The 16,292-nt window shown below is 39.9% G+C and overlaps 1 protein-coding gene across 3 annotated transcripts in view; it reads left to right on the forward strand.

Annotated features, from left to right (window-relative positions):
• The window catches only part of MGAM (maltase-glucoamylase), a 185,146-nt gene that overhangs the window by 123,492 nt on the left and 45,362 nt on the right, over nucleotides 1-16,292 (forward strand). For 2 of the 3 annotated variants that reach the window (XM_058531671.1, XM_058531678.1), the window contains exons 12-21: nucleotides 1,214-1,327; nucleotides 2,235-2,319; nucleotides 4,612-4,729; nucleotides 9,878-10,049; nucleotides 10,593-10,709; nucleotides 13,157-13,311; nucleotides 13,458-13,542; nucleotides 14,487-14,543; nucleotides 15,040-15,164; nucleotides 16,006-16,094. In XM_058531671.1, coding sequence (XP_058387654.1) covers nucleotides 1,214-1,327; nucleotides 2,235-2,319; nucleotides 4,612-4,729; nucleotides 9,878-10,049; nucleotides 10,593-10,709; nucleotides 13,157-13,311; nucleotides 13,458-13,542; nucleotides 14,487-14,543; nucleotides 15,040-15,164; nucleotides 16,006-16,094 — 1,117 coding nt within the window. The remainder of the gene's footprint in view (nucleotides 1-1,213; nucleotides 1,328-2,234; nucleotides 2,320-4,611; nucleotides 4,730-9,877; nucleotides 10,050-10,592; nucleotides 10,710-13,156; nucleotides 13,312-13,457; nucleotides 13,543-14,486; nucleotides 14,544-15,039; nucleotides 15,165-16,005; nucleotides 16,095-16,292) is intronic. The other variant, XM_058531697.1, reaches the window with a different exon arrangement.

The raw sequence follows: 16,292 nt of genomic DNA on the forward strand, positions 1-16,292 counted from the left end.
TTGAAGTGAACTACTAAAATATCAGATAGACTGATATTCATATATAAGTACAAAATTAGAGGCCATGGTCACATAAAAATTATTTTGGTTATCTAAAAAGTAGGTTATCTAGACCTGTGACTCATTTCCATAGTACTCATATTTGAGTGGCATAGAATTAGGAATTTGCATATAATTACAAGAATTTAATTAAATGGTTCCCTTCATTGACCAAAAAATAACATAAGTGATTTGATTTAAGATGTTGGCAGATGTAGTAGTAGTGGAGGCAGGTGAGGGTTTATTGTAAAGGTATTTGGTTACAATGAAGTTTGCTGGGCTTATTCTAGGTAGAATGTTGCTGTAGGTGACTCCTTTGCCACATTGCCTGTTTCCTGAGGTCCCAAATTACCTTTAATTATTCTTTGGTACGCCATCACCTAAACCAAAGGACCAAGAGTTCAATCCCCTTAAAGTGGGAATTTCAAGCTCCCATCTTGAGTTTTAAGAAGTCTCTGCATTTTTAAATATATATATATTCATTATATTACTTGAGCTTAAATTTGTCCCTAAATGACAACATATAAATTTGTTAGGAAAATTAGCAAGAATGTATGCACAAAAGCTTATACCTATCAAGTCAAAATTTTCAATAATTCGGCTATGGCTATATCTTTGTGCTATTTTCGGAAAACTTTAAAAGCTACTTTTCGATAAGAATAGATAGGAAGAGGAGATAGGATAAGAAATATTTGACCTGAGTAATATACACAAAATTTATTTAACCATTTAAAAATGGTTATTTATATGCAAAAAACCAATGTATTATTTATAAACGTCATGATTCAAAGCAGGTTTTAGATGACGTTTGGTTAACAACACATTAAATGAATTCAATCATTCTCTTCTAAAATATTATCTTGTTAGACTTCCCAGTATATTAAATAGTTCTTCCCCCAATTGGCCTGACATAATGGAATTTTACTACCATCTTTTTTTAATAGAAAAAAGACATTTGATGGTTTCTTATCTATTTAATCAGTTGTTTTCCTTTTCTTTTTTCTTCCTTTGATTCCTTGCATCTATTTTACTACTTAATTTTTGGGGTAGGGTCACAAATTTCGATTCAAAAATGATGAGATGCATGAGGCTTCTAGTCGAAGAAATAGTAGCCAGCAATAAATGCATAAGTGAACCATCAAACGAATTCACAGCCTTCTCCTTTGTTCTCCAGGGATATCCCGGATGGACAGTCTTTCCCGATTATAGTAATCCAGCTTGTACTCAGTGGTGGATAGAGCAGTTCAATGAATTTCATGAAACTCTGGAGTTTGATGGAGTGTGGATTGTAAGTTGTTATTCCAGGATCAAACTTCTTTTGGAAAGAGATATTCCAAGTTTTGAGATGAACTTTGACCCTGATCTGTAATAAAATGATTTGCTTGACATCGTGGTATTTAAAACCTTTTTACCTAATGCTGAGCTTATATGGAGTAAATTAGACCCCTCAAAACTCTGGATTTTAATTCTGGATCTACCACCAACTGGTTAGTTCTTATTGAGTAAGTTCTTTACTTTCTCATGGCCTCAGCTTTTTCCTCCATTGACTGTCTTTCAACTTAAAAATACTGTTTTATTAAAAGCTATAATTGCTACTATTTCTTGCACTGATTCATTAAAATTTAAAGTTAATCATTAGAGATTAATTTACTAAGCCTCTATTATTTTTTAGGTGGTGATATTTCTTTGAAATTTGAAAGATTCTCTCTGTTTGTTAGCAGGATTAGGCATCACCTATGTTTAATCCATTTGGAAGAAGTAGATTTGATCTCAATTATACCTTCTTCTTGGCCTGCACTGAGTGGAATCAAGGACAGGGAAATTATAAAATAGAAATATTACCCTGTCTTAGATTCTTTAAAACAATACTGAAATAATAACAGCAACAATAAAAATCACAATATTTACATAGGTAAGACTCAGCCTCTGGAATGGTATTTCTTAGTTAACTGATTGAAATCAATGTATAAAAGGTAAAATGTGCCCCATATCATTTTGGAGTTGGAAGCCACCTTAGACACAATCTAATCCAAAAGATGAAACAGAGGTCAAGAACATTTACGAAGATTACTCAAGATCCCAAAATCAGTTAATAAGAGACCCCAGATATCGGGCTTCTTGCTCAGTAAACATTCCTCAACAACTAACTATAGGTCAGCGACGTTTTCCATTTTGTGTATTTTGTGTCTTTGAAGGAAATGGATGAAGTATCTAGTTTTCTCCAAAGTTCTGATCAGGGGTGTGAATCAAACAACTTGAACCTTCCTCCTTTCACTCCTCGTAAGTTTTCTCCTGTTTACTAATGATATAGGCAATGGACGTGTCTAAAACAACCTCAGTAGTACTCAATGTGTCCAAGAACAATTTCACTTCACAGTTGAAGGGACGTCTCCCCATCAAACACCCTGACCACTCCTCTACTGGAGACCTTGCTGCATTGTTTGGTCTCTGATACCTTTTGCTGCCATAATCCAAGAGCAAGCATGTGGTGAAAGTGTGCCTCCTGTGACTGTGCCACCTCTGTAGACTTCTGCATTCTTCCGTCCTGTTCACTACTTCCAAATCCCTCCTACAAGTGGTTGAGTTTTAAACTTTATGAGAATATAGGTATACTTTAAGATACAAACTACCTTCCATTGAAATAAATCTATAACGTTAACTTTTTTTTTTTTTTTTAGCTCATTGGCAACAGTTTAAAGCATCAATGGTTCCTTTTAGGTCCTTTCTGTTTTTAAGCCTCATTTCTACACAAAGTCAATTCTCCAATTCCTGATCTTGAAAGAATGTGTGTGTGTGTGTGTGTGTGCGTGCGTGCTCACGCGCGAGCAACAGTATAGAATAGATTATACTGTGGAAAGAAATGAGCCCCAAAATCTCAGTAAATTAACATAATAAAAGTTTATTTTTTTGTGCATATAGTACTCTAGTGTGGGATGTATGGCTCTCAACCAAACAGTGACTCAGGGATCTAGTTACTTCCATTGCCTGGTTCTCCCACTGCAGAGTCTTGTTTCCAGTTTCCTAAGCACAGGAGAGAGAGGATAGAGGGAGTTTTCCGAACAGGTCTGGAAGTGGGGTGTATTCGATTTGCTCACATTCCTTTGGCCAGAATCTAATCACATTGTCTCAGCTTAACTTCATGTGAAAATGTGGAATATAATCTTATACTCCCAGGAAGAGAACACAGGTTTGGTGAGCATCCGGCCAGTCTCAGCTGGCCAGTTTATTTTGGTTTGTCCACTTCACTTGCACCCTTGGACCAAGGTTTAGCTGTTTCTTTAGCCCCTTTTGGTCATTGAAGGAGCAGGGAATGTTTTTAGGAGGAATCTTGACTTCAAGCCATTTAACTTCTTGCAAAATCTGCTATTTGCTTCCCCTGTTTATTCTTCACTCTTCTCTGCTCAGTCTATATTCTCCTAATTTTTTTCACTATGGATCAATTTATCATGTTTCCCTTTTAATCTCTTAATCTTCTTCTTAGCCAAAACCAAGTTTGTTTTTTTTTTTCTTCCCGACAGAAAACTGCAATCCAATCACCTTCTGCCCGCTTCTGGCAAGCATCCTGCTCCCTACCTCCCAGAATTATGTCTACCTGCTTATGACTAGTTGCTGTGCCTCATAGCTGGTCTGCTTCTCACCTTTACAGGACTGGACAGTACACGTTAGCGTGATAAAGATTTAGATAAATTACCTTTGACCCAGGGAAAATGTTAGTGTCTTTTCTTATAATTGAAGTGGCTGTGAATCTCATGCCACAAACTGAGCTGTGCCAGAAATATAATTTTCTTTATGTTTTATAATTCAACCTAATTTCTGACACCAGACCCTGATTCTGTTGGGCTGGTTTTTCCCACCAGCCCAACCTCAGTGTTTCCTGGTTTCACCACTCTCTGGAATTGTGCCTCATACTGAGGTCCTATGTACAGGCAAGACTTCATGAAGGAGGGCAGATATAGCCCCCAGTTGTTGCTTTACAAGGAGAAGAAGGTAAAGAAGGAGCTTGCAGGCCAAGGTGGAAAATATGTTGAGCATTTCAGGCATGAGAAAGGAAAAATAAGGTAACTATAGTGATTTCTAGAAGCAGGATCTGAGTTCTTATTCATGAAACCATCCAAATATCATATCTCATTTTTTTTAAAAGTGTGACTGGGGTGTGAATGACTGTAATATAAGAGTGAAAGTGTTCCCCTTTCACTGCCCTCATATCTTTTCCTTATATACTCAATTCCTCTTAATTAAATATACGTAGGTAAATGTGTGTGCTTTATTTATATTTCATCTCAGATCAACTTCTCATTGCTCTGAGCTTGTTTCTCAGTTGCCTTCACTCAGCCCCATTCTTCCTGAGCTCAAGGGAATGCAAATTAATTTTAATGATCTATCTCAGTGAGATGCTTAGTGTAGGTCCCAGGTAGGAAGTAGCGTTTAGGATAGAATTTAAAATCTGGAAAGGATTTTGTCAGGTAGAGACTGGTAGGGAAGGTACAATAACCAGGAAGCGAATGATGGGTGGTTATTTTCTTAGAGTTGGTTGATAGGAAAGTGCCCCACTGATGGGTTATTTCCCTGCAGGAGTTCTGGACCGCTTGCTTTTTGAAGGAACCCTCTGCATGGATGTGGAGTTTTACTGGGGCCTTCACTATGATGTCCATAGCTTGTATGGCTACTCCATGGCAAGAGCTACAGCCTCGTAAGCACTTGGTTTTCCTCCTAATTCTAGATTTGGGGAGATGGGAGGTGGGCGGCTTCTCTTGTTTTCCATAAGTATATTTTTCAAATATTTTCTGTGGTTATAGGGATCTAGAAACTCAGATCTTACAAGCTATTTAAGAGGCCTTCTCATATAACCTTTTGGTTTCTGTGCAGAATTATTTTTTATTGGCTTGTGACTAGGGACTTCATTATTTCAAGGATGCTAATAGGCAATAATGTGTAAGGTATTTAGAGCCCCCAGTTGGAAGTCAGACCTTACTTGGATCCTATTACTGAACGTATTATGGTCATCATGCTAGGGTTGCCTGATTTAGCAAATAAAAATACAGGATACCCAGTTAAATTTGCACTGGACACACTTATACTAAAAATTATCCATTTTTTATATGAAATTCAATTTTCCCCGAGTGTCCTGTATTTATCTGGCAATGCTACACCACACCTTCCTGGCTTCCCTCCCCACTGCCTGCCCCAGTTTCCCTTTCGGTTCTCCCCCCTGCCCTAAGACACACACACACCACCATCACCACCACTCATTATGAAAATCTGACGAAGGGACATATGCCTCCTGCAAAGCATTCAATCTTTTTCATAACTTGTCACGTGGATTTTTGCTGATGACTTCATAAATTGAGGGATAGCTCTCTGCAAACTCCCCTTGCCAAATTCCTTCCTTGGAAGGTGGCAAAATACAATCATTAAACCTAAGAGAGCAAGAAATTTGGGGCTAAGCTTAAGAAGATTTTAGTTTTAGATTTGCAAGACAGATGGGGAAACTAAAGTATTCAGAGAGTTGTTGGGGATCTTCCAGTGGATTAGGAAAGAATGTTTTAGTCTTTCTCTGTGTATTTACTTTTGTTTTGGTTTTTCTACAACTCCATGGTGGTGATCAGGGGCAGGGAGACTTTGATGTGCTTATGGGACGTTTCTCAGTCCTACTCTTACCTGACTTCTCTACTTGACATCATCGCCCACTCCTTTGAAACTCGGCCCTTTTAGTTCTCGAGATACCACTCTGTCCTGCTCTGCCCAATTGTCGCTTCTCAACCTCTGTATCTAAATCTTTTTCATCTACTCTCTCGCTAGTGATACGCCATAGGGGGTCAACCCTCAGGCTCCTTCTCTTTTCATTCTATGCCAACACATAGGGAATTTATTCTCTGTCATTGTTTTAACGATTTTAAAATCTAGCTTAGGTCTTGATATTTTATAGCATATCCAATTTCACTCACCTTGCTCTGTTATGTGTTTCTGCCCAGTCTCCACACCCTGGCTAATCATCTTTGGAACTGTTAAATTCCCTATCTTGGTTGGTAGCAACCCCATCCCTATCTCCCAGACTCCCAAGTGAGAAACTTGGTATCATCCTTGAGTTCTTTCTTTTTATCACACCCTCACACGCAGTCAGTCTTTGATCCTTTTGATTTTAAACATTTCTATAACCATTTCCTTTTTTTTCTTCACTGACAGTTCTTAATTAAGGTCATCATCATTGCTGACTTAAAATATTATGCTAGTCCCACGACTAGTCTCCCTGAGTTTAGCTTTATCTCCCACTAATCTATCCTGTACCCTTGCTACCCAAAGTGTGGTCCAAAGACCCACAACATTAGCTTCACTCAGAAACATATCAAAAATGCGGCATCTTGGGCCTCACCTCAGATCTTGGGGATCAGAATCTGCATTTTAACAAGATCTCCAGGTGTACTGAATGTATGTTAAATTTTAAAAAGCACTGCTTTACATTGTTGTCAAAGTGATCTTTCTGAATCACAAGTCTGCTCATTTCTCTCCAGTGTAAAATTATTTATTGCTTGGTATTTTATATATAATAAAATCCAATCACCTTAGCAAAACCTACAAGGTACTTCGTAACCTAACCCTTTCTTAGTATTTTTCTTTTATCTTTGCCGCTCTTCATATTTTATGCTCTGGTAATGCATAACTGCTCGTTGTTCCCAAATCAAAATACCATTCATTCTTCCATGTCTTTGCATGTGCTGTTCTGCCTGCATTAAGTGGCCTTCCCTGCCCCGTCCATGTTGCAAACATAAACTTATCTTTAAAACCTCACCTCAGATGTTGATTCTGGAAAACTTCCTGACAGTTCTAGGAAAAGATTATTTCCCCCTCTTTTTTGTGCTACCTTTCTTCATATTGCAATATTCTTAATATGTAGGCATTTTGTGTTGTAATTTCTAAATAGTAATTTTTTTTTTCTTGCTGGACTGTAAGTTCCTTGAGGGTAAAGTCACCCCTGTATCCTTAGCCTGAGGAATAGCTTTAGTGTTTACTAAAGACGTGTTTGTTGAATAAATGTCTGGCCTGAGAAAGAGAAGGGCAGGGTGGGCCCACAGAGGACCTGGTGAATCAGAGGCAGAGACTGTGCCAACTTTGTTCTCCAGCACCATTTTGCTCTCACGACTTTGTATTGTGCTGGATTGTCCAGGTGAGAGAGAGTCCTTGTCCAGTAAGTGCCAAAGTTTTTATTTCAATAAAAGAAAAGCTTCAAGAAGAAGGATGTATATATATTTATGATTTTATCTTCCCTTTTCTGACTTCTTTCTCACTCTACTTTCCTAGGAAATAAACAAGATGAATAAGAGTCAGTTTCCTCATCTTTGAAATAAGAGAAGTGGGTAGATGTTTCAGGTTCCTTACTGTTCTGATCTATTTAGACTCATAGATTCTTCAAGCTAAGAATGGAAGGTGGGAGGGAGAGTGGATAAATGACCAGGATGAGAATGAAGGAGTATGGAAAGGCAGGGGGAGGGAAAGAGAGTTTTAAATTGCTTTACTGCTAGTGTCTCCATGTGATAAAGGCACTATAAAACCAAGATGGGGTTAGTTAATATATTCTAATAGCTATGGTTAATAGTTAAAAGGTAACTGCGACTGAGAAAGTAGGTGCCCTTCTAACCTCCCTGGGTCAGACAGAATGGCCTATGTTCCCAGAGAACAGTGGAGATAGCTGGAACTTGGCCTTTGGGCATGAGGCAGCATTGGTTAAAAAAACCAGATAAGATTTTCATGCAATGGGATTTGGGCATCAGGGGAACTTAAGTCATAGATCCAATGAATGTTTGTTTCAACCTTAGCTGGAAGTATAGTTTGGGGTCAGTGGTTACTGGTCTACTCAGAGAATTAAATTCACCTCCCTCTAGGCTGAAAGCAGGAGACTAGATCCTCTCAGAGATCAGGACCTGACCATAGATAGGACGAACCTGAGAGATGGGGAAACTTAAGGATCTCTGAATAAGATTTTACCACTAAGCTGGAAAAAAAAACAGACTGTTATCTAATCTATGTTACCAAAATGGCCTGACTCTGGATAAACTGTAACCCCAGATAGCTTGATCCCTGTTTCAGTTTCACTCTGTATAACCTGAATGTGTTTCTTTCGTGACTGGTGATTGCAGACTGCGATAAAACCTCTAGCCAGTGATAATAAAGGCAAGGTATTCACTAGTCTATATCAAAGGAGAAATGAAGATAGAAGTTGCAGAGTGAGTCCTCTCCTCCAACCTATCCCCATTTTTTGGTCATTATATTGTGAGAATGGAGCAATTCATTTCCTTAAACCAGTCTTCTATTTCAGAATTTTCTCCCTTTTGCCATTATAAGTCATTCTGCATTTATAGACTCCCCATACATCCTTAGGCCTATGAAGTGGGGAAGCAGTGGTGGTTGTGATAGTATGTGTGAGGAATTGCCTGGTGCCTGGTGATACACATGCCTCAGACCATGTATTGAAAGGAAAGACAGGAGAGCTTGCCTGCAAAGAGCTAGCAGCAATTGTGGCTCAGGTATTACCAACCTGTAGTTGTTTTATTGTTCAGTGTTGCAACACTAAAGGAAGACGTGAACTGTTCAGCATGGAAAGAGAAGGGAGGAAGAGGCATTTCAGTAAAGTGCTTATGGAAAAGAATGCTCAGAATGAAAGCTAGAAATAGCCTACATCTAACTATATGTTATCCCACCCCATGTCCCCCTGTTCCTGAAGTAGTTATCATTCTGAATTCTGTGTTTTTAATTCCTTTGCTTTCCTTTCTATATAGTTTCATTTGATATGTAATATTTTATGTATAATACAATGAAAATAATATTTTAGTTGTTTTTAACTTTATAAAAAGTATCATATGTCATCTTTTGAGACTTACTCATTTCAATTAATATTATTTTGCATAGAATAAGATTTCCTAACATTGGGAATTGCTGCTAATAAATTCTGAAGCCTCAGAGGAACCCAGGTGCCTGGAGCCCAGCTGGTGTACAAAGTCTCTTCTTAGGCAGGCAGCAGGCACAGGGCTCCAACCTGAGTTAATGTTGTGCTAAATGAGATAATGAATAGACAGCAAGGCATGGAACCAAGGGACACTGGAAAAGCTTTGTGTAGACAAGAAGATGGGGCCAAGAACCCCAAGCATGATTCCAATGTATTGTCCACCCAAAGGGCCAGAGCACAACCAGATCCAATAAGATGGAGAAAACATAATCAAGAGGACAGGGGCCTAGAGAAATTCCTTGGGGGACTGGACTGTAGAGGTTTGTACTCTCTTATGTGAGGTCTGAAACTTTATCCGGAAGTGAGAAAGACGCTCTTAAAAATGTTAAACCTCAGAGCTGGTCTTCCTCAGCAAAAAGAGGAGGATTCAGCATGGATGTTAGCTCAGGGCTGATCTTCCTCACACACAAAAAAAAAAAAGAAAAAAAAAAATATTGGGGCCTGCCGGGTGGCGCAAGGGGTTAAGTGCGCGTGCTCTGCTGTGGCGGCCCGGGGTTCACCGGTTCAGATCCCGGGCGCGCACCTATGCACCGCTTGTCAGGCCATACTGTGGCAGCGTCCCACATAAAGTGGAGGAAGATGGGCATGGATGTTAGCCCAGGGCCAGTCTTCCTCAGCAAAAAGAGGAGGATTGGCAGATGTTAGCTCAGGGCTGATTTTCCTCACACACACACACAAAAAAACAGTTTAAAAAAAATACTGAACTAATTTGCTCCCCTGATTCATGATATCTTCATGTTTTTTCTGAGTTTGGTTGGAAAGCCCATTGCTGCCCTTGGTATAGTGAGTCCTAGACATTCACAGCTCACTTCGCATTCAATTGACTGTATTCCTTTTCAGGGCCATGGAGAATGTCTTCCCCAATAAAAGGAACTTCATCTTATCCAGGTCTACTTTTGCTGGATCTGGCAAATTTGTTGCTCATTGGTTGGGGGACAATGCGGCCACATGGGATGATCTCCGATGGTCCATCCCTAGTATCCTTGAGTTTAACCTGTTTGGCATCCCCCTGGTGAGTTTCACTCTCAACCAAGGAACTTTTACCCTTTGTCCTTTGACATTCTTTCTATCACCAGACTTTGAGGGTGCCGGAAAACCAAGGAGCATATGTCTCACTGTGACGGGTATTGGAAAAACCAATTTTTATGTGTAACATGAGCTGCCTTCTGAAGATAGGATGGTAAAATCTTATCATTGGATTGTCATCTATGGAATCTCTGAAGTTAGGAAGGAGATACAATGAGTAAAATGTATTAGTATCACAGAAAAATTCCCTCAACAGAACATCAGTGAATAGCGAGGTATAAAATTGGGAACTGAATATTGAGGAAGAGCCCTTGATACAACAATCACTTTTCCTCTCATCAGTTGACGCATGATGCACACTTGCTTCCTTCTTCTATTTGACTAGGGGCTTGCCCTGAAAGCCTGGGACCTCTTTAAGCATGGGATAATGGGAATAAGAGATTCTCTTTTCCCTTATCATATAGGTACACAGTCAGTGCTTTCTCCTCTCTCACTGACCACTGTGCTTATATGTGTGCTGGTTCTCCAGGTAGGTGCCAACATCTGTGGTTATAGAGAAGATGTCACAGAAGAACTCTGCAGAAGGTGGATGCAGCTTGGAGCATTTTATCCACTATCAAGGAATCATAATGGGCCTGGGTTCAGGGTAAGGTCCCCAAGAGACGTGATGGAAACTTTTTGGCTTACCTAATATACTTAGTCTCAAAGAGGGGTTGAAGAAAATCCCACAGGTTGGCCCTAAGTGCAGGAGCAGAATAGATAAATCTTGGGTGATAGGCCTAAAATGCAGGGTGTTGGGGTGAGGGTTTGTGGGAAGGAGTAAGTATATTATTGAATGGTGTTATTGTTGGAAACTCACCAACAAAGTGGAGAAGGATTGTTAAAGTGTCTATGGTGCTTCTATCACTTCTGTTTTCACCTTTTATTAAATGGGACAATTGGAGTCCACTGGTATTTTGCTTCAATTAATACAAGGGAAACCACTCCTAGATATGGGAGAGCAAGGAGGAAGGATTTAGGGAGGTGTATGTCAGCGATCTGAACATTTTTTCCCCTTGTTACAACATTCTAGCATTCTATGAATGGTTTAGGAGAACACCCCACTGCTTCTCATGACTCATCCTGCCTTTATCCTCTTTTATGCAAAATCACATTTTTAATGGACAAGTATATAGAAGTGGGTTCCAAGTCCCTCTTAAGGGGATATTTGGTCATGGCAGGAGTACATAGCATAGGATGCCTTTTTTTTGATGAAGTTATCTGCAAGTAAATGTTTCAAATCAAGTGGTTTAGCTCCTAATAGGCTCATTAAAGTAACTTACTGATGATCATTTTAGCTCCAGCTCTTGACTTTGACCAATGACATGTCTCTAACTTGGGAAAGATTCACAGCCAAATCTTCAAAGTATTTTTTTTCCTGTGCTCTCCTAGCCATTTGTGATCTAAAGAGAGATGCACTATTTCTGAACCTTTAAGCAGGTGGCTGGGAGGAGGTAGGGCGGGTGCTCTTCCAGAAGAGATGGCCTGGAAGGGCTTCTACAGATGACAGCATTCACATCGCTCAGGCTGCTAGGATACAGTGCTTGTTTTCCTTTCCTCTCAACCAGTGCCGTCAACAGAATGAGAATGAGAGCCACACATGTAAGCTTAAATGAATTTAAAAAGTGAAAAGAAAGAAGAGCGATTATTTAATATATTTTATGTAACTCAGAATATCCATGACATTATCATTTCAACCTGTGTTTAACACAAAATATTATTAATGAGATATTTTATGTTCTTCTCTTTCTACTAAGTCTTCAAAATTCAGTGTGCATTTTACACTCACAGTATATTTTAATTTGGATACTAGATTTTCAGCGGTTGAAGTGAAATGTAATCCTACCAAAACAGTAAAGTTATGTTTAAGGGAAAAAATGTTTTACATTGATTCAGTTTTTAGGTTTATAATTAAATTAACTAAAATCAAATAAAATGAAAAATTCAGTTCCTCAGTCTTCCTAACCACGTCTCAAGTGTTTAATAGCCCCCTGTGAAGCGTGGCCACCATAGTGGATAGTGTAACTCTAGACTTTCTCAGTTGGAGACCAGAGTGATGGAGGCTGTGGAGTGTTATTTTCTTTGGTATTTGGCCTCAGGGTTTTCATGAGCCCTACGTTGAGTGCATGGAGTGGTCTCTTGGAGTAGTTCTATTTGGAGGAGGGGAATGGGCATCTTAGGGAACAAAAGAAAGGAATAAATTCAGATAATTTTCTCTAAAATTCAGTCCAGTAATACAAGTCTAAATATGGCATGTGTATCTTAGACATCTTTCAAATTACAAGGAAAATGAACAAAATGAGTGCCCATCGTTGACGGAAAATTTTTGTTTCTGAGTCCTAAGAAAATTAGATTTCCCTTGAAAAGGGTTTTTTTCTTTGCTCTTGGATAAAATCTGCTAAAAATTGTTTTCATGATTTCTTTGCACATTGTATATTGAAGAACAACTAGAGGTCACTGTCTTTGAGGTAGAGAAAATAAAACAAATTTTGATGGTGAAAACATTGAAGACAAAACTAGACATAAATTTTAAAATTATGAATCCATAAAAGTGCATGGAAAGGAAATGATGGATTGCAGATCATGGTGGTAGGCAATGTGGCTTAAGGCAATGGGTTTCAAATTCTTTTTTAGTAGTAGTACGACTTATTATTATGACTATTTTCCAAATGAAGTATTATGAGAAACCTCTCTATATAAAACAAATTGGAGCAGCTCTGGAGGGAGCAAGGCCCACTATAGCCCCTTTATCTCCATAGTAACCTCTGTGGGCTTCTTTATCACCCTGAGGCTGCCATAGACTGGGCGTCAGAAGACATGCCAAATTTAAACTCTGCCACTTGCTTGCAATTTTGCATTGGGAAAGTCAGGTAATCTGTAATTTGATATTGCTTTCTCATCTATAAAATGAAGGAGCAAGACCAAGATCCTTTCAGTTCTGGAAATGCTTTGACATCTTCAAGTTGCAGAACATGGCTACTTTCATCTGAGAAAGCTTCTTATCATAAAGAAACTTTAAAAATATGATGGAAATATTTAGTGATTTCCTTCTAGGACCAGGATCCTGCTGCCTTTGGTGAAAACTCTCAGCTGTTGAATTCCTCCAGACATTATCTGAACATCCGCTACACCCTCCTGCCTTATCTGTACAGTCTTTTCTACCGCGCTCATACCATGGGGGAGACTGTAGCAAGGCCCCTCGTCCATGAGTGAGTTTCCTGACCCTCAAAGACTCCCTTTCAGATTGTAATTTCATTTACCTTGTTAGTACTAACAAGGTTAGTTAGGACCTTGTTGCCACATAAGGTGCTGTTGTCCTATATTGGAGGCTTTACCTGCCGTCTCTGTTTTCCAGGTTTTACCAGGACCCAGCTACATGGGAGGTGTACGAGCAGTTCTTATGGGGGCCTGGACTTCTCATCACGCCTGTTTTATACGAAGTGGGTTTATAATCTGAACAATGGGGTGGAATATCACACTTGACCTCATGGCTCTGTGGCTGAATAAGCTGGATCCTGAGTGTCTTTGGCTGCATTTAAATATAAATATGAATACAAATGAGAAAGAGGTCATGAAAGTTTGGAAATTAGAAAAATAGTAATTCTTGGTCCCACTGCCCCACCAAGCAAACCAATTTCCATTTTGCAAAATTACCTTAAATCCTGTGTCCTTAGGCATATGGCCATGGCATTGACAGTGGCTTTAAATGTCTTGGTGAGTTTGGGCTGGCCATCTGTCTGTGTTTCCCTTTGACCAGAGGGTATGTGCTCTTGGGGTTGGGTTGGGAAAAGAGAAGAGGTGGGGAGGAGAACAGGGAGGGAGAGAGGAATGCTGGGCAAGGGGAGGGTGTTTCTCTGGAGGTCATGTATGAAGGACCACACATACTCTACCTAAGTGTGATTTGGAGCAGGGGTGAATGGAGAAGTGTGGGGGAGAAATCAGGATTATGCTGATCAGTGTGTAAACATGAAAGATGGCAAATGTACTCATGTCAAAGGGACTTGGAGCTGGTGTTTTAGCTACACCATCTCATGGCAAGTCCTGCTAACCAGCAAGTGGTCCTCCTGGACGGCTCTCCTGAGGTCCTGGCTGGCCGGATCTCCTCGCACCTGTCAGATTACATGAGTAACTCAGTGAATGACTTTTCTCTGCTTCTCTTAGGAAGTTCAGGAGCCTTGAAGCAAAACAAGTAATTTCTAGGTACAGCTCTGCTTGGGTAAACTTCCCAGCCTTTCTGAGTATTGTATTTGTATTTTACTTGCAGAATGGGATGATCCCAACTATCTCTCAGGAGTGTTCAGACAAGCTCATGCAACCACACATTAGGTGTTTTGTAAACTGTAAAGGGATATGCTAATATTGCTCATTTTTGTTATTTCCCTAGGGTGTGACCCAAGTGCAGGCATACATACCTGATGCCATCTGGTATGACTATGAGACAGTAAGTGAGGCAGCCCCGCTTGGCTCAGAGACCTGCCTCTAGCAGAGGGCAATTCTAAGGCAGCAGCGTTGGGAGCTTGGGGTAGGATGATAGTACAAGGTTTTACATTTAGTTGATTGCGGGTGCTTTTCTGTGAGGAAGGCCTTTACAAATGTACAATGAAATAATTTGAATAACTGGGGTAGGGTTATGGGAATTTTCATTATATCAACCTGGCTGCTATGCAGCTGTCGGACTAGTAATTAGCCTTAGGCTGTGATAACTTAGAGAACTAAAGTCCAGCTGTGGAATCACAGAACGGTGTAAGATAAAGAAATAGGGCGGGTTGGGGTCTCGGTCCTGCTGTCTACTACCTATATGCCTTGGGCAAGTCGCTTCACTTCTGGAGGGCTCTATTTCTCTTGTCTTTAAAATGAGGCAAGTGAACTAGATGATCTCCGAGATCCCTCCCATCCCGAACAGCCTATTATCTGATCTGTTTTCCTTTGTTGGTTAGGGAGTAGCCATCCAATGGAGGAAACAATTGGTGGAGATGCTCCTCCCAGATGAAAAGATAGGACTTCACCTTCGAGGGGGCTACATATTTCCTACCCAGCAGCCAAACACAACCACAGAGACCAGGTAAGCTCCTCACTCTTCAAGGTTTGACTGCTTTGGTCCTCTAAAGGGCAGGGCATTATGGGAGAGGCAAATAGGGACTAAAAGTAGATAAGCAAAGGGAAAACATCTCCAGTCAGTAATCTTCCTCCCCTCCTTTCAAGGTCAGCCCTAAATTGGCATTTTAGCCCTCATTCAGCTGGGGGTAAGTGAATTCATTTCCATTTCCATAGTCTTGCACTTTGAATTGAATCAGATTATAAAAATAGTCAAACTAATCACTCCTGAGAATTTCCTTATGGCCAAAAGTTGTCCTTAAGTAGATTCCCTTAGGCATGAGAGAATTCAAGTTAAATTGGAGATAAGGATTATCACGTGAAAGTCAACATAGCTTCAAGGTCAAGAGCCAGAAAGTTTAGGTTGAAGCCCTAAACTTGATGTGTTACCAGATGTGTACCATGGGCAATTTACAATCTGTCTTTCTGCTAATCATTTGTAAACTGGGGATGATGGTAGTTCGACTTTTTAGAGTTATTATGAGGGTAAAAGGAAATAATATAAGTGATTTAATGTATATAGAGCCCTGAGAAGAATGCCTGGTACATAGTACCAGGGCTAATTATTAGTGTTATCACAAACCCTCTTTTCAACAGGAACTGCTTCCTTGACTATTCCTCTATGCTCATTCACTACTAACCTCTGCTGTCGTCCCGCACCCAGCTTCCATGGTTCCATGCAAGGTCAATATCTACACAGTTTCTTGGATAGACTCTGAGATGATCTGTCCCTGGGGCATGCAAGGGGCCGGTTTAACATAGTTCTATCTCTTCCCCATTCTCTGAAACTGAGAATTGCTCTTTTACAGTCGGAAGAATTCCCTGGGACTCATTATTGCCTTGGACTATAAGAGAGAAGCAACGGGGGAACTGTACTGGGATGATGGGGTATCTAAAGGTAGGCTTCCTTATGGTACCATCCCTGCGATATTCTGTAAAAATTAGTCATTACATGTTGCCCGATATGGCACTAACCATATTATTACTGAGGCTTAGAATCAGTTTATTCTTAAAGTTTGGTTAGCCAAGCACAATGCATTAAAATAGACTTCAAATGAGCAACTTCATGTTATTGACTGTATCACAGCAACAGACG

The sequence above is a fragment of the Diceros bicornis genome, chromosome 3 (assembly GCF_020826845.1).
Source record: "Diceros bicornis minor isolate mBicDic1 chromosome 3, mDicBic1.mat.cur, whole genome shotgun sequence".
Classification (NCBI taxonomy): Eukaryota; Metazoa; Chordata; class Mammalia; order Perissodactyla; family Rhinocerotidae; genus Diceros; species Diceros bicornis.